Below are 23546 nucleotides of genomic sequence, written 5' to 3'. Positions count from 1 at the left end.
AGTAAACATAAAAAGAAACTCATAATAGTACCAAATGTATTCTAAAATATTAGGATTGTTAACAATCTTCTTTTTATTCCAAGATGATAGCAGCTATAAAAGCACAGGGTGACTCTGTCCAGCAATTGTGTTATTAGTTATTATTTATACCTGTGTTTAACAAGTAATAAACATTTTTTCAACTTAAGTTTTACTCCACATTTTCCCCTCATCATGTGCACCACCACCTCTGCTCCCAATCCTCCCAGTTTGGGATCCACTGGTCTAGCTTAACGGATAAAAGCTCAAAGCCCTGCTACAGGCTGCAGTGTGCCTTACACCCCACAATATTAAAGTGACAGATGATTATTCATTTTATTAATATTTATTTTCTGTGTTATTAATTGAAAAAAAATACCAAGATCAAAATGTTTTATCTTCAGTTCATTTGCTGGCAGTCTTCCATTAGATTTCGATGGTTTGCAGGTGAAAGTGAAGGAGGAATGTTCAGGGTTCTGCCTAAAGCACCTGTACTTTTTGAATGTGTTCCTGACCTCTTGTTCAGTGTTCCTTTGTATTGTTTCATGTTTTTCTGTGACATGATGATGCTGATGATGTTTGTAACTGTTTATGTACTAACTGTGATTGACCTGCAGCGTCAGCAAGTGCGTCGGAGGCAGCATCAGTCCTGGATGTCAGCCCTCCCCATATGTAAGCAACAAAGAGCCAGAGAGGACTGTGGGAGGACCTGGGCAGGCTGAAGCGCCAAACAAGCAGCTGAACCCACGATGGACGACACCGCAGTCAAACAGACAGAACGCCATCCGATACACCTTTTCAAAATAGTGACATCACTTCAATTCAGTCAAATCCACACTTCACAGGGACAGATTGAACACAACAATTGAACAGCCAACGATTTAATGCCAAAGCTTGCTTGCACTCATCAAATTAGTATCTTCCTTTGACATATTCCACAGTGTTTATCAAGGGTTCAGCAGTGGGATATGATGGACTCAGCCATGACCCAAGGACTCTCAGTATTCAACCATTAATCATATGTACAGAAGTCTCTATGAGAAGTGCTCTGCCAAATAAAAAGTCTGCTGGAATTCTCTTTTGTGTTACTATGACAGCAGGTGGTGTTTGGAGGAGCTGCATGAACGAATCCACAACACACAGACGCTGTTGTAAACCTTGTTAATACTCCTCTCTGACCTCTTTTCTAACCCACACACACACACATAGATTCACTCCATGGGCTGCATGTAAAGGAGAACTTGTTTGCTTGGAAAGGACAATCCAGAGTCTTCCTCTGTGTCATAGTAACTCGCTGCCATCTTCCTCCATCGCTCGTTTGCTCTGCCCCAGAGGTCATGAACTGTCAAGCAAAAAGTAGAAAAATAACTGTCCCCCCTCCCCTCCCCTCCCCACCGTGTCCCCTAACTCTCCTCGTGCCCTTATTCATGAATAAAAGGCAAGAAATGAAGTATTCACAGAGAATTTGGACTTGGGCGGTGTTCATTCAGTGTCGTCATATCACTGCATGTTGTGTCTCCTGCATCCAGGAGTAGCTTTAATGTTGTACATTTGGGAGCTGCTGTAGCTCCTGCTGTGTAAACTTGTGTTTGGTAGTCACAGAGTCTAGGCAGACATCAACATAGGCTACATGTATAACATTGGTTTTGTTTATACAGACAGCTGCAAATGCATTTAAAATACTGACATGTCCTGTAATTCAATCAGATTGCATCTTTGGTGTGGCCTCTTATTCTTTCTGTTACTGTTTTATATTAAAGGAATAACTTATGACTGGACTCCATTAGTCTCCTAATATTTTATTGCGACTACTAACAGTATTGAAGCAGTGTTTTCCAAAGGCTGACAGTTTTCTTTTTGTCCCAGACTGTTGTCATGTTGATGTGTGATTGCACAAACTACACAGACTGTGAACTGATGTCAGGGTTATTCCAGTCTGAGAGAGAATAATTGTAATTTATTTAACAAAAGCACACAAAAAGTCACCGCAGGACAGATTTCCTCAGTGTTTCAGGTGCAGGTCAGGTGCCATATGTATCAAACAATGAAGGATATGATGTGGTGGAGAAAAGACACATGAGTTCATCTTAAATCCACAGAAGTTTCACCAGCATCGCCACACAAATATCTACAGAGCAACATGGTTTGTTAAAAATGGATAAACTAGTAAAAAAGAAAAACTGAAAATCGATTCTTAGAGAAAGTTGCAGAGCAATAACATTCAGTGTCTTATAGAACTTGCTCACATTTCTTCAAGTCTGTTGTAAAATGATACTCACATGCTCATATGTATGCTCACTGAAAGCACTGTTGGTGACTTTACTGTCCAGACTGGCGTCTTAAAAGCAATTTCAATATAAGTAATGCAGGTCAAACTCTACAGTTCTTGTTTGGAAGCTGTTTTATGAGGCTTCAGTCTCAGACACATCAAGCTGGTATCTTACCAACTCTTTTTACTATTCCTCTACAAGAAAACACTGCAGAAACACAAAGAAGAACATCGCTACTAAAAAGACAAACATCTGAATAAAGTTCTTCCAGTGTTTCTTCTTTGTGTTTCCACAGTGTTTCCTTGTTGAACTAAGGCGGATGAATATATTTACATAAGACTGCTGAAGCTTCATGTTAGCTTCAGATGAATTTAAGATTGCATTTTTGCACAGGAAGAGGAGTGTGGAGTTTGTCTTCATCACCTAAATAGAAGCAGCTTTAGGAGGAGACCTCTTCACAGCAGTCTAGAAAGAAACAATGCTTACAGTGAGTGACCAATGTACATATGGACATGAGTAATGTTTTAAGACCTAAAAAAATACGAACCAATAAAATCTGAAAGTAATCATAACAATATTTTACTGCCCATAGAATATAACAACTTGTCAAGCTCAGTCTAATTTGAGTTGAGCACAGAACTGTCAGTTAGTAAGGCCCCTCTACAATACTCTACTATCTACAATATGTAGACTTTCAAACTTAAAATACCTCATCAGAATATTTCCTTACAGTGATACTGGTGCCTTCTTTACAGTTTCAACATTATTTTTGCACTTTTTTTTCTTTTACACATTAACACAAGACAAGTACTCTTGTATGAATAGAGAAGTGTGACTGTCTCAGTGTGTTTGAGTCCTTATAAATTAAATGTCATGTGGATGATCAGGTCATGTCCATACAGAGTGTGTGGCATCTGAGGGGAAGAGAGCCACGTCTGCTCCTCACAAGCTTCTGGTCTCACAGTGGACCCCAGGTAGGTCCATCAGAGCAGGACAGTCCATGATGAGGGGCTAGAAAGGTCTCTGGAAGGCAAAGGGGGGTGAGCCCACGCTGTTTGGACTGCGGAGGTTGGAGTCGTAGGAACTGGGTGTCATTCCCACAATGCCCTCTGACTGGGCAGACTCCCCACACAGGAAGTCATCCTCGTCCTCCCTCGAGCCCTGATGGACACGGAGTAAACAACAACAACCAGGTTTAAGTGACCACAAGACAACTCGGTCAATTCAATACGTTCACATTTGAATATTGATGCTGTGCTTTCATACAGAATATATTTCAGTCATTTTCACTTTCATACATGTTCTGGTTTTTTTTGTTTATGTTTCATCTAGCAGACATAAAAGAGCACTCCACCAGTTTTACATGTCAAAGTCAATTTACTAGTCAACAGGAGTACTGCTCAGTCTGTGAAAACAATGATAATGTCTTCTGTGGCTCAGGAGGAGCTTTGTCAGTTCAGTAAATAACCCTAATGATGTCATTGTGATGAAATTTGTAGCAGAAAGTCTGTGTTATAAACTGCAGTGTGGAGGTTGAAAAGTGTGAAAGCTGTCAAGATGCATTCAGGGAAATGTAGGATCCATACAGACTAAAAGTCAGGAGATTTCAGCCTCTGTTGCTTTGATTTTGAATGTTTTTGGAGCTGAAATGATGATTTGATTGATTGATTAGTTGATCAACAGAGAATTAATCAGCATTGGATCATCAATTAATTATTAGTGATTTTTCCTTCAAAAATTCTAACCACTTTCTAGTTCCAACTTCCAAACTGTGAGGAGAGATTAAAGAAAATAATTGATCATGAAAATGCTGCTCAGTTGGAGCCATAACTGTTTGTGTCTTTCTGTCTTTCACAAAGCCCCAAAAACTGTTCATCTTTCTGTCATCTCACCTGCTGGCCTGTTTTGGTGACAAGCAGCTCTGTGTCTGCTAGTTCCTCCCAAACCTGGTACAGTGGCTCAATCAGCTGACCAGACCTAAACACACACACACACAAACACACAGTTTGTAGATGAGCAGCACCTCTCTTCAGCTTCTGACTGGAACTCATGGTGAGATTGTTTTAAATAGAACATAAAAGAGTCTTGCTGGTGTTGCATTACAGAGAATAAGCAAAGTCTTCCAGCTGGCGTACCTCTTGAGCAGGTAGGGGTCGAAGGGAAAGAAGCTGTCCAGAGGGTTGGTGTTGGTGGTCACACAGTCTCCTCCTCCAGAGCTGCGGACCACCGGCAGTACATGACGGTTGTTCTTTTCTATGATGGTGTAGCAGAACACCACCTGATACTTCCTGCAACAAAAACACATCCGCTGCTAGAGGGGAACATTTGCAATGTATAAATGCTAAATAAAACACAATAGTTCTTGAGGACTTGAGTCTGTCCCAGTACCCACATTTGCAGTATTTATTTGCAGTATTTGCAAGTAGTCACTTGTGTGACACATTTTCAGTAACTGCTACTGTGCCTGTTAAACTACAGGTGGGTGAAGGTTTCTCTGACTTGATTCATGAAGACATCCCATGACTTGCATAAATATGGCTCAGTCAAGCTCATACATTTGTTGGTATTATTTAATTTCCACATAATGAACAAATATGTAGGATCAGCCACTCAGTATTACAGGTATATTAAGGTGATAGTAAAGTGTGCACATTCAGGAATTGAGAGACTTATAATTAATAAAGCAAACAAATCAAGTTATCTAGAAGCACGTGGTTATACTAAACATAAAAGACAGATGACTAAACGTCCAATCAAATACTCTGTTACAAGTAAAAGTCATGGCCTGAGTAAAAGTACAAAAGTATTATCATTAGAATATACTTGAAGTACCAAAATTTACTTTCATTATGCACGATGGCCCATTTCAGAATAATGAGTGTAAGTATATACTTATTACTTATTATATGAGTATAATAAGTCTGTACTTGAGTAACTGACATGTACTTAGTTACTTTGCACCACTGCAGAGTTTTAACATGAAGTGATAACTGTATGTGGAGGTTCTTCCATAACTGTTTGGACATGAATCATAATATTCACACTGAATCCAATATATCATAACCTTCTGATGACTGTTGATTCTTGTATAGATTGCAGGTGAACTGGGACAGATACAGTGTTTTTTCTTTTATTTTATTTTATATCAAACAATGCACTCTACTGTCCACTGTGTGAACTGTGTCATCACTTTGACTTTAGGCAGTGCTGGATATACCAGCTTATCTATGACTTTCTACTAACAATCATCTTCATTATCAATGAATCTGTCAATTATTTTCTCAATAAGTTGATTAATGGTTTAGACTATGAAATGTTAGAAAATAGTGAAAAAATGGCAGAGTTCACAATTTTTCAGAGGCCATGGTGTTTTCTTCAAGTTGCTAGTTTTGCGTGACAAACAGTCTGAAATGTTCAGATATTCAATTAACTGCCATATATGTCAAGAAAAAATAGCAAATCTTTACTTTTGAGAAACTAGAACCATTAAATATTTGGCATTTTTGTCTTGAAAAACTGAAAGGATTCATCAATTATCCAAACAGTTTCATTTTCTGACAATCAACTTCCTGATTCATTGACTAATCATTGCAGCTCTATGCAAGTGTTCATGTTCATGAATAGCTTCATGATAAGATTTTATACATATGGCCCACTCCTCCTAATGTACTGTATGACTAAAGGGAAATGTGCTTTTTTCTTTCTGTCATAGAGTTAGATGAAAAGTCTAAGTTACACAGATGATTTCAAGGCAGACTGACCACTGAGGCAACTTTGTTTCAACATTTTTACACCAGTAAATCTCAAAGTAAAAGTGATGATGCAGCAGAGCAGGCTGATGTGTACCTGGTGATGGCAGCAAACATGTTGGTGACTGACGGCAGGCAGACTTTGAGGGGGTTCAGCTGACACATCACCACTCGCTCCAGGTTCAGACTCTGCAGGTACTCCAGACCTGAGACACACACACACACACACACACACACACACACACACACACACACACAAGTTTGCACGGATTGTTAAGACATTACATTGACTGCCATTCATTATGGACAGACTAATCCTAATCCTAACCTTAAACAGGACCTCAGAAATGACATTTTGGTCCCCATGAGGACCACTAGCCCCCATGAGGTCAGTGTTCATACTGGAAAATGTTCCCAAAAGGTAACAAAAACACACACACACAGATATAAAGACAGATCTTCATCTCTATGACTTGTTATTGTTACAAAACTAGACTTGATGATTTTATGTTATCAGTGGATTTGTTGCCATATTTTACATTTTTGACTGTTGAGTTGAAAACATCACATGACTGGACATTTGTCATTATTTTTGACATTTTACACACTAGATTAATCAACACAATAAAACAAAGTAACAGATTTACAATAAAGATAACACTTACTTGTAACTCTTACCTTTGAATTGGATATTCAAATATATATATATATATATATATATATATATATATATATATATATATATATATATATATATATATATATATATATATATATATGACAAACAGTCTGAAATGTATATATATATATATATATATATATATATATATATATATATATTTGAATATCCAATTCAAAGGTAAGAGTTACAAGTAAGTGTTATCTTTATTGTAAATCTGTTATATGACTATATATTTTTTTATATTTTTTGAATATATAATATATATATTTAAATACTGTTTGAATGCCTGTACTGGGCATTCAAACAGTATTTTAAAAGCCCATTTCATACAGAGCCACTTGAAAGGCTTTGTTTGGCCTGTGTGGTTGAGAATTTTCAGAATAAAGTCACAGACAGGCATTCAGATGTCAAGGTGATAAAGTGACTCATTTATCTAACAGAGTCATGTTTGAGCAGCATGTGATGCTTTGCAGGGTGTTGATGTAGGCCCCGTTTAGAGCTGTGTACCTTTCTTCATGTTGCCCCCCAGGATGGCTCCGTGTCTAAAGATGAGTGTGTAGAAGACGGCCTGGCAGGCTGTGTAGAAGGGCCCGTGCAGGCTGATGTCACAGTAGGCCTGTTTGCCGCTGCTGTCCTGACTGTCAATGTAGCGATGGATCCACGAGAGCAGCAGGTCCAGACAAGCCCGCACGGTGCTGCAGGAGAGGGGGGAAGCAGAGAGGAGGTGGAAGCTGGATTAGAACAACAGTAAGATTCATTTAGAGGAATAAACTGCTCACTTTGTTTTCTGTAGCAGGAACTACAAATGAACTCACAGCACGGGGACGAACTTGGCTCGGGCCAGGAAGCTTCCCATGTATCCTGCAGCAGCTTGGCGGAGGACGGCAGGCTGAGAGGGATTCTGCAGGATCTTCCACAGGTGATCCAGGAAGGCCTCTGCCAGGGCCTGAGCCAGATGACACACAAAATACAATGCATACAAGACTCCATAATATTATGTATCCATATGTTTGTAAAAGCATCATCTTCCACCATATTAAAACTGCTTTTTTCTGACTCAGCACAGTGGATGAATCTTAAAACACTGGCTTGGTGTTTCAGTGTGTAGACACTCCGTAACTTTAGCTACAGTGAACAACACACACCACTACATCATGTAGATAATATAAAACCAGTAAGACTGAAGTCCGTTGTGGGGAGATTGGAGTAACCTGTGTTATGTTTATTGGATGTTATGGATTATGAGTTACTGTTAGAGGCTAAGGAAAGAAGGAAGAATGGGTCATATTTGTTTGAATAGTTAAATACATCAAACACATCTGGTCTGATCTAATGTATGTTGTGCAGCTGTTTGCTGTGTTTTAATACTGTGTCTTCTAATTATAAGCTGCAAGGTACTTAATGATGGGTTGTCAAATTCTATCAAATTGAAAGAGTTTGTTTTTTCTTTAAATCAAATCAAATCTTCTCTAAATGTAAAGGGTTCATTCCAGACACAGTTTATTTGGCAGCAAAGAAGACGTCTTTCTGTTGTTCCTGACCTTTGAATCGCTCGTGTTAAATGTGGATACAGCCGATGATACAGCACAGCTGTTGTCATTAATCTGAACTCTTTTTCTATTGTTCAGGTGTGTCACTGTGGACAGAATGGCCTGGAAATGCTGGTGTGGACGTTTTCTTTTTTTCTGAACACACAGGGAACACAACCAAGGAGTTCTGACCTGACCTCAGTCCAACTGATCATATGTTTGACTGCTGCGGACCAGACTGAAAGCTAAAATGTTACACTCATGCCGGTGTGGAGAGTACTGACCAGTCTGAAGCTGCAGAGGTAAAAGAGTGTGTACTGGACATGACAGGAAGCATGTGTTGGCAGAATGAGCTTGTCAAACACACTCAACAGTTCTCTGTACAGCTCCTTCGTCCTTTCCACATGAAAAGAGCCTGAGAGAGAGAACAAAGGAAAGAGCAGTGAAGAGGATGCAACACCGTATAACCCACAGGGTTCCTGACACAAGGATACAAACACTTCTAAGTAAACAAACTCAACTTGACTTTTTATTGGATTCAAAAATGTGTTGAGTGAAAGGGCTTCAGTTCTTTTACTTTATCAGATCCTCCCTAAGTCCTGCTCTTTCTTATTGGTCAGTCCCAGTTAGGAAAGGTAAGTGATGTAATTCAGGTACCATTGAGATGACAGACATCCTTGATGTAAGCCAACAGAACAGCCATGAGACTGTCCAGCCTCTCAGCCACCGGGTGTGCCATCACAGTCCTGGAGGGGTGATCTGCTGACACGTCTTCATCCTGACACACACACACACACAGACACACACAGACACACACACACACACACACACACACACACACACACACACACACATCACAAACTGTAATACAAATACAATATTCTTTCTACAATGTGAGTGTGTACTAAAATAGTTATATATATGATTTTTACTGTCTTACAGACCTGGGTTTATGCAGACATTTGTTTTATATGAGCATGCTAAGCAATTTTGAAAGCCTGCTATAATTCATGTACTGTCATATGATACATTCTAAAACAACTCCTTCATACTTTGAAGTGGCGTAACTGCTTCATACCAACCAGTGTTCACTCATTCATTCATCTCACTTCCACTGATATTTCATTTGGATCATTTATACTTCAAATGATACTTAATGCGCTGATACATGGACTGACATTTTACAGTTTGAACACTAGAACTGACAATAACTCCTTTTGGAAGTTACACTTTAACTGCTACAACTTCACCTGACTAGTCAGCTCCTTTTATATTTTCACTTCAACTGATACTTCAGCTTCACCCAGCCTTTCACTACAACTAAACATTTGCCTTTTCTAGTTATATAGCTCATTTACTTGTCATACAATTTAATTCTTATACACAACTGCTGAATACTTTGCAGTGGTGTTAACAGTCAGATGCACTGTGCGTTAAGTGGGCTTGTGGCTGAGTGCCACAGACAGAGTAGGGGAAGTCAGGAATTATTGAAAGACAGATTAACATATTGTTGGTTTTGGTCTTCTCATGACATCTGTCTTGCAATAAGAAAATGATTGACTAACACCAGCTGTATCCTTTCATATCATTTGCTGCTGTCGTAAAGACTCAAATCACTGAGTATTTCTAAAAATGTCCATAATGAAAAAGCATTAACTTAAAAACCTCCAGTAAACAGTTGCTGGCTGTTACCATGTCAAAGAGTCCCTCCTCAGTACGCTCCTCTGCCCGCTGGTCCTGCACCGCGTTCTCTTCTGCTTCCTCGATGTCTGAGCGGGATGCACTCACCTGAAATAAACACACACACTTCACTATTCCAGGTGAAGATGTTGGGTGTGTGTAACTATTCCTTCCACTGACTTCCATGTAAGCCTGATATAGCTGTTGTGTTTTAAGTATAATCATTTAGAGCCTGAGGACCACTTACATCCAGTTTGAGCGTCTTTCCAATGATGAGCTCCAGAACATCTCGTCGAATGGACGGAATGTACACGGTCACTCTCAGGAGGTTGTGGACGTAATACTCCTGAAGAGAGTGACAAACCATCAATCATTAGAACACCACTGTTCTAATGATTTATTTACAGCTCAGTACTTTTCTAGACCCTAACTGTTTCATACAACATGTTCAGACAGGAGCTAGAGCGTAAGAGACAACATTCACAACATTCAATATGTTATAATATACATGTAAATATAATGTGGATCAGGCTTGAGCAATAAAACACAAACCAACAGGCTAACAAGTCAGTTTCCCGATGTCACTAAATGCAGCACACGCTACTGTTTGAGGCATCTGACATGTGAAAACGTAGCCAGTTAGCCTTCAAGTGCACAATCACAACATGATGTGTATGGTTCAGTTGTCTCTCACCAGTGTTCTGGAGGATTTCTGTATGAAGGGGAAGTTCTCTTGCAGAATGGGCATCAGAAAGCGACTTGTGCTGAAAGGAGAGGATCAACATTTACAGTATAATACACATGACCAGGGCAGCAGATGAAGATCAAATAAAACCAAGAATATCAGCACTTCCTTGCAACTGAGAAGCTCGACCAATCAATGAATTCAAATAATCCTTTTAGCACTACAGTCAAAGAAAATATTAAAAATATTATGTTTGTTAGTTTTCATTCACTCCAATGCATTTAATCATAATTATATAATTATTTAGAGATATTCTGATGAATGAAAAATGTTTCCAATTAATTTGTTTCGTTGTGTAACAGTTTTTATTCTTTGGAAGGGTTATCCATGAGAAAAGACAGCTAGGCCGTATTAGAAGACATATTCCCTAAAGCACAGTTAAAAGACCACTAACTAGCCTCTCCTCCACCTTCAGTATGCATACAGCAGGTATAGATTTATAACATTACATGTAATATTTTGAGAAACTGATATGTTGAAATGGATGAATGATTAAATCATGACTTCCTGATGGATAAAAACACCGTGTTGTCATCAGGACGATTGGTAACTTACGATGGAACATATTTGGTAATGAGCTGCAACGCCTGGTGACACTGGTCAAAGTTCCTGGGGAGGTCTGAACAAATAAAAAGGCACAGCAGAGTGTTAACTCAATGTTATTTAACCAGAGGATTAGACAATAAGGATGCAAGTTATACTTTAACACTGCCTGCTTCATATTCACACGTCTTACTGCCCCTCCCTCTAAACCTCCACAAATGTGAGCAGGCAGCCAAAACAACTATCACTATCAAACACCCTGGTCAGATAGAACATACACTCAAAGTCCTGGAGTGTTAAAAACAACCACATCATATATGCTGATTTCAAAATGAAATAAGAGAGATGACACCTACTCTCATCTTCATCATCCGAATCAGAGATATCGACTCCTCCTTCACAGATGGTCACTCGCTCTGGAAACAAACACACACACACACACACACACACATACATTATTCCTCCATGAATCACTGATGATATTAGATGTAAACTCACAACCAAGTGAAAGCATGAAATTAAAACAAACACACCAGTGATGTTAAGACTAGGGGTGTGCACAAATACAAATACATTATTCAGCAAAGCACAAATATTGGGTTTTTTATGAATATTTGTTTCATGCAAATATTTTAAAAAATATTAGTAGAGGTCTGTCTGCAATGAGGTGAAGAGTAAAGTTTTAGCTCAGTAGTCAGCGCAGTCGTCTATGATCAGGGAGACTCCAGTTCAAGACCCGGTGTGGGGACCTCCTTCATAAGGTCGTTTATTTATGAACACTTATTGTAAGACTTTAATTTTCTAAAATTAAAAGTGTAATAAAAACAAAAACAGGATTTTTAAGCCTGTTTCCACTTTTATTCAAATACAAATACAAATAATTTTGCTGCCTCAACAAATACAGATACAAATACAAATACTGAGCTTTCTGCACATCCCTAGTTAAGACCAAAATTTTAAATACCACTGTGAGGACTTCTATTCATTATTTCATTTTCGAACCCTGGGGTTATTTTACCACCAGTTAGAGGAACGTACTGGGAGTGAAGTGGGAGACCACCATCTTGAGGCAGGCACACAGGTAGACAGTCTGTGCTGACACCAGGTTACTGAGGAAGGCCATGTACTCCTCCACCACAGGCTGGCTCCGACCCACCCAGGGAAGCCTCTAGAAAAACACACACACACACACACAACCAGGAGTTTCAGCATGGAAGCACACACTGGTTATTGTGTTTCCAATTATTTTCAGCCACTGTTGGTCATCATGTCAGTTATAGTGAGCTGCCTGCTGAACACTCCACATATGAACACAGAAGTATTTACAAGCACATTTTCTTTGATTTTCTTCACTGACTTAGTAGTTTTATTGTTTTATTCTCTCCTCATAATGCACACAAAAAAAGGACACGAGCATTAAACACTATATTATCAGATGAAGCTGTTTGTTCCTGAATAATTGGTTTTGATATCAGGAAGTCAGTATCAGTCTACCTTTAATGGCATGTCAGAAGTGAGCCATATGAATAAAATCCTTTATTATTTTAGATTTCATTTTATACTGTACTACCAATATAGTGTTGTAATAAATCTTCTGGAAAAATCAAATGACAAACTGGTTACGGAGAATGTTTGTTTAGTTTATAAATAGTCAGATAATTGAGAAAACTATTTCCCAGAGCCCAAGCTGACATATTGAGATGTCTTATTTTATCCCACACCCAAACATATTCAGTTTACTATCATATAAGACAAGGGAAAGCAGTAAACCCTCACAAGTGAAAAACTGGAACAAGCAAATGGTTCCCTCAACATTTCACTGATCAGACAATCAGGAAGAAATTTAATCAGCCATTTTTAATGATAACAGATTGATTGTTTGAGTGATCAGACAAAGAAAAACAGAAAATTCTCACATCTGAGAATCTAAAATCAGCAAATGGTTTAAATGATAGAAAAATGACTGCAAGGAAGATTATCAAGTAAGTGATTATCAAAATAGTTGCTGATTAATTTCCTGTAATTGACTGTTTTCTTCATGGACTGATGTGTAGACGGTACATTCAGGGTTGTTTCAGACTCACCAACACAGTGTAGATGAGCTGTTCATGGTCTTTGGTAAGCTGGGTCACACAACTCCGAAATTCTTGTAGCCAGCTGATGATCTGGGCATCCTGTCAGAGGATGAGAGTTCACTCAGCTACAAAGCGACACACAAGCCTTTTTCCAGGTATTACACAGATCCCAGTACAGCTCAAACACACTGATGCTTTACTGTACCTTTATCTCAGGATCAGCCAGCTGGTGTTTCAACAGCTCGTAGTCACCCGAGTCTCCCTTCAAACAAGACAAAAACAGCAAATCAGACACTGAAAGCTGACAAACACCTCTTGATAATATAGCAACACAGAGATTGTAACGTTATACATCATTAGCTCCTTCAAGAAATGTCAAGTGTTCTAACAATGTACCGAGCAGCGCTTCAATGCAACAGACTCAACTTTTTACATCAGCTTAACTAAAGTTACTTGCCGGATTGAAATGAACTCTCATAACGTTACAACTCACCTGTTTGTGTTTAGCTAATGTTTCAGCAACAGTGCCTCCAAACCTGACAGTCTTCATAGGAGGACTGTTCAAAAAGTCCCGACCATCTATCTCCATATTTCACTGCTCTCATGGAAAGTAAAGCTTGTTTTGCTACTGTGAAGCTAACTGTACGCTAGAAGAGCGAAACACGAGCTGGTTCCGTTGTTATTAACGTCATTAACAGCCGAATGTTAAACATTAATGTTACTGCTTTTTGGGAAGGATTTAAAATGTTTTGAACATGAATGTCCGTCTATGTTGTAAGTAAGCAAACGCGTGTGAGAGCACCATCTTCACAAGAGGAAGAACACCGTCTGTTTACGGAAGTGAACATCGGTGCTGCGTCAAGAATCTTCCCCTACACTCAGCTCATAGGGTTATAGGTTCCGGTTGGTCAGCGTTTCATGAAAAAAACCAACAACAACAAAAAAAGGAAATACATTCAAAGAACAGATAAAGAGATATATAATCATATATAATACAGATATATAATACATAATATAGATATAGACATATAGGTACACCTGCACATGCAGGAACAACCGACCTGCCATCAGGTCAGTTCTTCTGTGGCAACTTGGGCTGCTTCTGTCTCTTCATGTAATCCCAGACTGACTCCATGATGTTGAGATCAGGGCTTTATGGGGGCCAAACCATCTGTTGCAGGACTCCTTGTTCTTCTTGTTGATAGAAGAACATAGTGCTTTATGACTGGCTGTATATTTGGGCTCGTTGTCATGCTGCAGAATACACAAACCTCCCTCCAGCCCTGTTTTTGAACATTTTAAATAAAAAATGTCATTTATGGATATGAACTTTTGGTGACAAAACTATTAATAAGGTAGTGTGTTTGTTTTGAATTGCAGACATCATCAGACCAAACAGTACATCTCTAAATGGTAATGAAAAATGAACATAAAAGTTGCAACAAATAAATCTGGAGAAATCATTCCAAAAACAACATTGATGAAGTTGTTTAAAACTGTCGTCTTTGGATTTGTTTGCAATGTTTCATATAAAACCTCAACAGAGAATGGTGACATATCTGAAATAGAGATCTCCTTTTTGAGTTCCAGGTTGATATACTAGATAAAATACATGTGCGGGTTATAGGCTGCTAATGTTCCTATATTTAGCAGTGCTCTGTTGGCTTGTCTATTTTTGATACTACCACTAGGAGTGGCCAAAGTGACATTTTCAAATCCTTCACACTTGCGCCAAAATACAAAAAGAAGCAGTTGGAGGAGACATTGTGAGACTATATGTTCATGTAATATACTTGTATTGAGCCACACATAGAATATATGGGATGTATGAAGACTTTCTATACCAATTTTGCAGGATGGTAAGATGGTAAAATATCTAAATTATGTGGTCATACACCCAACTCTACTACTTACTGCTGAGTTGTAGTAACTACATTTTATATTTTCTTATTTGCACCAGCCATTAGTAGACTTATGTGTTCAAACATTATTTGAGAGGCTGGTCCTGCACCTCAGAGCTCTGCTGAGGGACTCCTTTCAGCAGATTACTTTTATACTGTAGGTGCATCAGAGGGGAAAGAGTGTGGTTGAAGTGGATTTCAGAATCTGTTCTGCTAGAGGCCATTCAGCTTAAAGCATATCAAATTATTCATGTTCTACCAATCAGTGTTCTTTGAGGTGGAATGGACAGTGGTGGTGAGAGCAATAAGAGCTTCTTCCATACCGAACACAAAGAGTAATGATATCTTTATGTGGCACTTGTTGCATCAACACGTCGTTCCAATATCTATCATAGGTGTTCAGTTGTGTTGAGATCTGGTGACTGTAAAAGCCACAGTGTGATTCACATCATTTTCATGCTCATCAAAACATTCAGTGGGCCCTCATGACCTGTTTGGAAAAATTTACATGCTGATACATGGACTTCATGTGGAGGTGTATTTGAATATGTTGATAAGTGGTATAGGATGTGATAGTGCGAGAGGGGCACCTGTAGCAACATGGGAATCACACTGGCTCCCCCAGCAAAGAGCACAACAATAAAGCACTAATAAGATGAACTATCTACAGGGGACATGAAGAAGAATTTACATTCCACAATTACACATATTACACATGTTGAGTTGTTAGGGCTAATTCTAATATTTTATTTTTTAATTTTTTCCCTATCTTGGCTATCTCTGTATAGACTGTTATCATTCTATACTATGAGGTGATGAATATGGCTGTAAGAATTGCATGTGCAAATGTGCTGAGGGAAAAAGTATAAAATTTAAATTTGAAAAATAACAATAAAACTCAAATTACACACCAGGAAATCTTATATCTATCTCAAGTTCAGCTGTTGCCTCATTGTGACACTGATGTAGAATTATGATGTGCAAAAACTATTGTGTCATATTAAATGGAACATTATCTTGATATGTTTACTTAAGTAAAGTACTTTTTCCACCTCAGGCAATGTTACATTAAATGTTAGTGTACTTGGTTGACATGAATCGATCATGCAGGCAGACAGTATGGAAGCAGAGTACAGTTACAGTCAGAGGAAACAGCAGCACAATAAACCCAGCTTGTTCCAAAGGTTAGACACTGAGGCTTGTTATCACCAGGGGTGGGAACAGTGAGGCCTGTTGTAAGCTACACCTTTCTTTCCACAGCAGTACTCTGTTGACCAAAATGAGCTAAGACACATCTATTGACTACATTACATATTTACTCAACAGTAAAATACATATGAAACTGCACAAGACTCAACAGTACATATACACACATTTTAGCACAACAAAACTCAACAATCCATATGCACACATTACAGCAGAAAACTCAACAACAAAGTACAAAAAAACAAGCACCAGATCACTCATGACTACATGACTGATCCCTCTTTAGAAACTGTTTCAGTTTGAGTCTAATATGTTCACAGTCATGATTCATTTTGAGTTCTGTGGGTAAAAAGTTGAACATGTCGATCCCCAAACAGAAAAAGCCATGTGTCCAAGTGAGGATTTACAAACAGGCTCCTCACAATTCCCAGCAGACACACCTAGTGTTCCTGAGCCAGAAACCCTGAGAGGAACCACCAGGTCACTGAACACCTGAGGAGCCTGATTATTTAGGCTTTTATAGGTGACTTTAAGGTTAGCAAATTCAATATCAAAACTTAACATATTTAATTTCTTAAGAACATGGCAGAACATGTGCAATCTTATTGGTTTCCTGTCCAGAATTTTAATTGTTTGATTATAAATCATCATAAGGAATCATCTGTCTTCTCTGTTTCAGGTATGTACACATGGATGAAGCTTAAATTGACATTCTTCAGACTGATGGGATGTGGCCAATATATCTATATACATGTACTGTGTCTCTTCTTTGCCTCTATCATTTCAATGATTTGTTAAAATAAGTTCAAATTGCTGTAAAACCACACTGATGTAAGAAATAGATGTAAAAAAGATACTAAAATAACATTTTAGCTGTAATATCACATATTAGTGAGTCATGATCACATACTATCACACGATGTAGCACTGATCAATATGCAAGACAACTTAACTCATGATGCAGCCATGCATTGTGAAACAGTGATAAAAAAGATATGTGTATACATAACTGAATTTCTGTTGTCACATTATGAATTGCTGCAGGCCTGTCCTAGAAATGTAACAATGTGTATTTATCTCAAACAGACTGAATCCAGACACTAACATACTGATTAAAGACATAACATTTATTAGGAAAATATACATATTTAATAAAGACTCAACAACACTTCACATTCAATTATGAATAATTCTTCATTAAACACACAAAGAGTAAAAAAGTGGAGCATCAAGTGGAGTCAGCTGAAGGCACTGCAGGGAGAGAGCAAGGCTCTCCTCAGTCCAGTACTGCAAGGATCTAATCCAGTCTCTGTGGGGTAGAAGATGAAATGAAACATCATTATTAAAGCTTGTGCACAGTGTGGAGATGAGTTGGTTTTTTTTAGTTCACAAGTGGTGATCAGAAAAGTCATGTCATCTGTGAATAATGACGTTTTGAAGGAAGTTTCAGGAAAACCTTTGCTGCTGTTTAAACTGGGCTTGTCTTTCAGTGAGCAGCATGAACTATAGTTAATAATTATCCAGTGATAAGAGATTTTTACTGCCACAGCCACAAATAGTCCTTTTAGTTCCGCATTTAAACTACAAACTGAAAGAAAATGAAGTTATACTCAGATAGGATGATGCATTCTTAAAGAAGATCTTTTCCATGGTTCTAGTTTTTATTTAATAAAGATAATTCATGTTCAAACCCTGTTCAAATGAACTGATTTAAAATAGGCCAACAATTACTTTTGCGTCCATAACCCCAATACATTTTAGATGTATTTGTTTTATCATGTTCCATATTGATCAAACATCAAACACACAAATTTCAATGTAATAAAATAAACTTCACTTTGTTGTCATTTTAATATTCATTTTTACTGAATGAAACATTTGTCAGATCAATGTGAGTTTGATATGTGTTTCTATTTAGGAAAATATCGAAATTAAACGTTTTTGTTTAGTCATGGTGGGCTACCTAAGGCAGGTATATGAAGGACCTCAGCTACCACTGAAGACACAAACTGGTGATACTTCTGAGAATTTGGGGAGTCTAATGACCCGAGTCTTACCTACAAATACACACAAATTACACATACGTATAAGTCTTCAGTTTTTAGGTTAAATAAATAATGAAAAAATAAGTATACACTGTGTAAATATATATAACTAAAATAAGATTTTATATGGATCTATTTCTTATGCTCACCAGAATAAACCAGTTTCACAGGCCTCCTCCTGTGAGAGGCCTGTGAAACAGCCGTTAGACCATCAGATAGATAAAAAATTACAGAAAATATCACTGCACAGTTTGTAAAAAGGAAAACGAATATATTGAAAGTAAATAGGCTAAACAGACTATCTTGTTGGCTAGTTTAAAACAGTTGCATTGGAGAGTCCTGGCCCATTACACGTGCAGGCCGTGGAAGAAAGGTTGAGCTGCCATGACGTGTTTAAACATAGACTCTACCAAACTGACACCTCACTGCTCTCCATCATCCACATTTCAATGTTATATCTCTTAACCTTCATATACTAAATGAAGTGTTACACTGTGGCTAAGTCCTCACCGGTCGGCTTACATTATGTAGTTGAGGTCTCTGTTGCTGTGTGCGGCATGTCTAGGCTACGTCACGGACCGCCACTGAAGGGACAGTATTGTGTGGGGTATCCTCATGCGGAGTCATCGTTGCCATGGCAACGACCACCTGTTCCCCCAGCGGTGCCAAGGTCGGCCCGGCGGCTGACCTCTGCGTGCGGGTGCTTGACGGTCCTCCGTTCCTGCGGAACGAGTTCCTGATGGTGTTGGACACGCGGCTGGACAGGCGACTCATCGCGCCGCTAAAACCGCCCTTGTCTTTCTTCAATAACCCGACATCATCCTCCAGCTCCGCCGGGGGCACCTCGATGTTCCCAGAGTACCAGAACACCCACCAGATGAGGCTGAGGAAGATGACGATGGCGCCGGCGTAGATAAGCAGGTCATAGAAAAACACGTTCACAAACACCCCGACGAGAAGCACGAGAAGTCCCACAATGTCAAAGGCTACTGCGAGCCAGAAACAGAACGCACAGCGGCCCAGGCCCCGGTACTCCGGTTCCATGTCAACATACAGTATATGACCCCGGAGAGACGCGGGGGTCTCTGACAATAACTGCTTATTTCCCGATGCCTTTGTGTCGTGGCATTGGGTTTCAGGGCGACTGTCAGGTGAGCCAGGTGAGACGCTCTGTGTCGCTCAGGTAGCCTGCCTGAGGCTCATAGAGGAGGGGCGTGGTGCCCACTGGAGGAGGGGCCGAGAGATCTACCTGGAAGGTAAAATATTCCCTCTCAGGAAACAGACTATTGACTCGGCTGCAGGTTTTATAGCCCTGAGTGTTACCCAGAGTCTTTACCCACATTTGTTTTGTCACTGTCCTTATTGTGAAATACTTACTGACCTGACTGACAGGCAGACATCAGGGGAAGAACACATAAGGTTACCTAGCATGCCAGTGTCAGTAAGGCTGATCATAACTAGGCTAGAAAAAGTTGGGAGTATTTATGTGTGGACTGGGTCTTCCAAGCCTATTATGCAGTGGATATAGTGGTGGATCAAATAACAGGAACATACAGGAGGATACTGCAGTATGCAGTGCAGGGCAATAGCCCTGATTACCTTTGTGAGCTTAAAAAATAGGTTCACAATTTTTCAAGTGTGTCTTAAAACAACAGTCAGGTGTGCATATGAACAGTGAAAGAGGTTTTCCTCGCTGTAATGATTTTCTTTTCACTCATTGTCTTAATCTTCATCTAAGAATGGGTGAATGAATTCTTTGATGGGTGTAGGTACTGAGGGCTGAATGGTGTAAAGTCTGCACTGCGTGGGGAGAGGAGAGTTGAATCAAGTTGACAAAAAACTGCTGTAATTTCCCCCAAAAAATTTAATTAACAAATCCATTCACCTATGAACCGAAACAGAAAGATGAGAAAGTGAATGATGTCCAACATTCTATATTAACAGATATTCATGTTTGCATCTGTTTCTGTGTCACAAACAGTTGTTTTCTGACAGGGTATTTGCATACTGCACGCAGACAGATGGACTGCAGTTAGATCATGTCAGATCATTTCATTCGCTTTGGCCTGATGCCACAGCACAAAGCTAAAATGTGTGTGTGTGTGTGTGTGTGTGTGTGTGTGTGTGTGTGTGTGTGTAGGGGTGGGGTCTGGGTGGTCTACAACTGGTGGCCATGTTGATGTCAGAACAATCAGAGATGGATATGTCCACTGGCATTTCTCTGCCTCGGTAATCCTGTTCTAAAGGATTACACAGGCCAGCCAGCAGCCACAATGAGCAGAAAGGCAAATAAATAAATAACACAGGGACCAACGAGCATGCAGAAGAGCCTCTATGGATCACAGTGGGACAGATGGACAGCAGAAAATAACCCATGTGTGTGAGAGAAAATACAAACTCCACCATTTTTACTGCAAACTTTGACATTTTCATCAAATAAAATACAGAAAAGAAACAAAGGTTCCAGTCTGAATTCCCCATCAGTGGTGTTTGTGGTCCACTTGGAGCCCCATGCCATGGTTGACCTTGGTGAGCGCTTTGTGTCCCAGGCTGTGTTTGAGCACGGGGATCCAGACCAGACCAGTGACCAGCAACATCAGACCCACAGAGAGGAACAGCGGCCCCAGCAGGTAGGAGACATTTCGCACCTGTGTGAAGTAGAGCAGGGACAGAGCTGTGCCTGATCCAAACAGCAGCATGCCAACACTGATGGCAACCACGGGCTTCAAGTAGAGGAGCCAGCAGGATGCAGCCGGGGATTCCTGATGGCCAAGGGACTCTTGGACAGGGTTGAGAGGTACGGAGGCTTCAGTGTCCTCTCCGTCCTGGGAGGAAGGATCCATCGTTGATATGGTGGCTGCTGTGGAGAACATCATCACACTGGAGATAATGCGCACCACACCACAGAACAAAGTCTGATGGCTGCAGAATTTCTATATTTTTCTTATTGTCAGCAACCAAACCAACATCCGTTTCTCAATAGCTGCCCCACCCATGGCTCTCAGCTATAAGCCCACTGGTTCCTACTGAAGATATAAACCTTCATCTTTATATAGTTTCATTTTTAGCCATTCTGATAAGTCAGTCAGTCAGACCACCATTTTGGTCCAGATGGAAATATTCTATTGGATGGATTGCCATGAACTTTTGGTTCAGACATTCATGTTCCACTCAGGATACATTATAATAACTTTGGTAATTCATAGCAATATCATCAGGTCAAATTTTTTAAATTTGTCCAATATTTTGTGTTATGACCTGCAAAACTAACGACGTTCCATCAGCCCCAACTGTACTTTGATTTTTAGTGCTAATTAGCGAATATTAGCATGCTAACACACTAAACTATGCTGACATTAGCATTTAGCTAAAACCACTGCTGTGTCAAAGTACAGCCTCACAGAGCTGCTAGCATGGCTGTAGTCTCAGTCATTTCCTAAAACAGCTGGTCACTGTAGTTTTTAACAAACCATACTCAAAGAGGAGGAAATAGTGCATTTGTTGAGGACTATTTTCAGCTGCGGATTAATACACATTTTGTGCTCTATTGAGTGTTTCTGGCAGCACGATGGTGTGTGTGGGAATACTTGTTAGTAGATAAATCAATTGTTGGTTCGGGTCTGCACATGGCATTTGTTAAGAATCAGAAAGATATGTAATGCCAGAGTTATTGTTTAACAAGATAATTAACCTTTCAAACTATTTTAAAAACAGTTTTCTGTTCTAGATTGAGTGGGAAAAACTATCAGGAAACTTTCTCTGAAAAATCAAACAGAGAATGTACAAGAAGCCTGAACTCCACCATATAAACATGTCCCACAGCTACACAACAGCTAATTCACCCACAGCACCTACAGCATCTCCTCAGTCTGACAGCAGAACACAGATTGTTGTAAAGATCTATTGTATGGATCAATATGAATGCTCAGTTCAGAATCTTCATCTTATTCAGTGTCATTTTATCAGCTATAAAAGATGCATTTAAATATGAAATAACAGCAAATCTCCACCTTACCTAAAGCCTTTCAGTAGACTATGTCTCCGTGTCGGACTGATGCTGACCACAGACTGACTGCTGCCGGACAACTGCACCCATCAAAGCCACACCCAGAGATCACCCTCCACCCAGCCTGACAGCCTCTTCCACTCAACAGCACAGTCACACTCTACTACAATGAAAAAGATAAAGAATTTGATTCAATTTCATTTAAATGATATATTAGATGTTAAAACTGTAATTTCAAGAAAAAAAGATGTAGATTAAAGTTGTGATAAAGTTAGATTTTGAGAATTAAGTCCTACTGCTTGACCTGTAGGCCTGTCAGTTATAGCAGGTTTAGTGTTCACTTGTCTAAATTTTTACACCTATTTTGTCTTGCTGTCTGTACACTGTACATGTAAAATACACTGTCAGAAAACACTGTATGATGCAGCACAACTGACCAATAAACTTGACTGGGATTTTTTTTTGTTAGTTTTGAGAAAAGCACATCATTTTTAAAATATACTAAGGACCTTTTAATTCTTAATATCATTGATGAAATATCAGCTTCCATCATCATCTGTCATCACATCCTCTGCTTATTAATACACAAACATTTTAACCTTTGACAAAACTGTTTGACACTTCAGCTTTATTTGAGATTTCTTTCATCACAGTCATCTTCATCAGCCAAAACCTGGTGTCTGCTGTCCAAATTCTTTAAAGAACAGATGGCAAGCTCTTCAACTTCACTGTGAGCAGTTTTCACTGGAACTACTTTCATCTGCAGGAATGAAATCTGTTCTGGATAATCCGCCTGAGTAACAGTGAGACTCTTGAAAGAGAGTTTTTCAAAGCAAAAACCAGTGGTATAAAGTAACTGAGTACATTTACTCAAGTACTCTACTTCAGTACAATTTAGTATTTACATTCTCAGCTTCTTTACATACTTTTACTCCACTACATTTCAGAGGGAAATACTACATTTATTTGGCAGCCTTAGTTATTAGTTAATGTGTAGATTAAGATTTGATCAGTTTATAATCTATAATTCATTGTTACAGATTAAACTGCATCACAGCATGTTACACTGTATAATATACAGTATATCTATATATCTA

At 39.2% G+C, this 23546-nt stretch overlaps 4 protein-coding genes across 9 annotated transcripts in view; 1 reads left to right on the top strand and 3 right to left on the bottom strand.

Moving 5' to 3' along the window:
- The window catches only part of si:dkeyp-72e1.9 (syntaxin-binding protein 4), a 95451-nt gene extending 92361 nt beyond the window's left edge, over positions 1–3090 (top strand). For all 5 annotated transcript variants that reach the window (XM_044331192.1, XM_044331194.1, XM_044331191.1 and 2 more), the window contains one exon: positions 636–3090. In XM_044331192.1, the coding sequence (XP_044187127.1) occupies positions 636–694 (59 nt within the window). In that variant the 3' untranslated portion in view covers positions 695–3090. The remainder of the gene's footprint in view (positions 1–635) is intronic.
- rrn3 (RRN3 homolog, RNA polymerase I transcription factor) lies at positions 3073–14150 on the bottom strand. The gene is made up of 17 exons (XM_044331197.1): positions 13785–14150; positions 13497–13553; positions 13301–13390; positions 12255–12384; positions 11573–11632; positions 11229–11292; positions 10623–10692; positions 10176–10274; positions 9941–10036; positions 8906–9026; positions 8533–8663; positions 7535–7665; positions 7227–7414; positions 6135–6243; positions 4424–4576; positions 4181–4265; positions 3073–3449 (listed from the first exon to the last, which is right to left on the bottom strand). The coding sequence occupies exons 1-17, from the start codon at positions 13878–13880 to the stop codon at positions 3300–3302; spliced, it is 1830 nt and encodes a 609-aa protein (XP_044187132.1). The 5' UTR covers positions 13881–14150; the 3' UTR covers positions 3073–3299.
- A 3354-nt stretch (positions 14151–17504) lies between these two features.
- si:dkeyp-72e1.6 (transmembrane protein 238-like) lies at positions 17505–19626 on the bottom strand. 2 transcript variants are annotated; one of them, XR_006398329.1, is made up of 2 exons: positions 18954–19626; positions 17505–17707 (listed from the first exon to the last, which is right to left on the bottom strand). XR_006398329.1 is itself a non-coding variant. In XM_044330133.1 (2 exons), the coding sequence occupies exon 1, from the start codon at positions 19485–19487 to the stop codon at positions 19005–19007; it is 483 nt and encodes a 160-aa protein (XP_044186068.1). In that variant the 5' UTR covers positions 19488–19626; the 3' UTR covers positions 17505–17707; positions 18966–19004. The 2 variants fall into 2 exon arrangements, 1 of the variants encoding a protein (XP_044186068.1); XM_044330133.1 differs by having other exon boundaries at positions 18966–19626.
- Positions 19627–19809: 183 nt separating this feature from the next.
- On the bottom strand, positions 19810–23066 carry LOC122966140 (phosphoinositide-interacting protein-like). The gene is made up of 2 exons (XM_044330134.1): positions 22459–23066; positions 19810–21303 (listed from the first exon to the last, which is right to left on the bottom strand). The coding sequence occupies exon 2, from the start codon at positions 21284–21286 to the stop codon at positions 20924–20926; it is 363 nt and encodes a 120-aa protein (XP_044186069.1). The 5' UTR covers positions 21287–21303; positions 22459–23066; the 3' UTR covers positions 19810–20923.
- Positions 23067–23546: the final 480 nt, after the last annotated feature.

Source organism: Thunnus albacares, chromosome 17 (assembly GCF_914725855.1).
Source record: "Thunnus albacares chromosome 17, fThuAlb1.1, whole genome shotgun sequence".
Taxonomy (NCBI): Eukaryota; Metazoa; Chordata; class Actinopteri; order Scombriformes; family Scombridae; genus Thunnus; species Thunnus albacares.
This window is presented reverse-complemented; position numbering and strand designations above follow the sequence as displayed.

What these genes read in the sequence shown, in the direction of transcription:
- rrn3 (XM_044331197.1), bottom strand. Translation starts at nt 13,880, where the DNA reads ATGGAGATAGATGGTCGGGACTTTTTGAACAGTCCTCCTATGAAGACT. An exon ending in AGCTCATCTACACTGTGTTG is followed by an intron (nt 12,385 to 13,300) that starts GTGAGTCTGAAA and finishes GTGTTTTTCTAG; the next exon opens with AGGCTTCCCTGGGTGGGTCG. An exon ending in GGATGTCTGTCATCTCAATG is followed by an intron (nt 8,664 to 8,905) that starts GTACCTGAATTA and finishes TCTCTCTCTCAG; the next exon opens with GCTCTTTTCATGTGGAAAGG.
- si:dkeyp-72e1.6 (XM_044330133.1), bottom strand. Translation starts at nt 19,487, where the DNA reads ATGGAACCGGAGTACCGGGGCCTGGGCCGCTGTGCGTTCTGTTTCTGG.
- LOC122966140 (XM_044330134.1), bottom strand. Translation starts at nt 21,286, where the DNA reads ATGGATCCTTCCTCCCAGGACGGAGAGGACACTGAAGCCTCCGTACCT.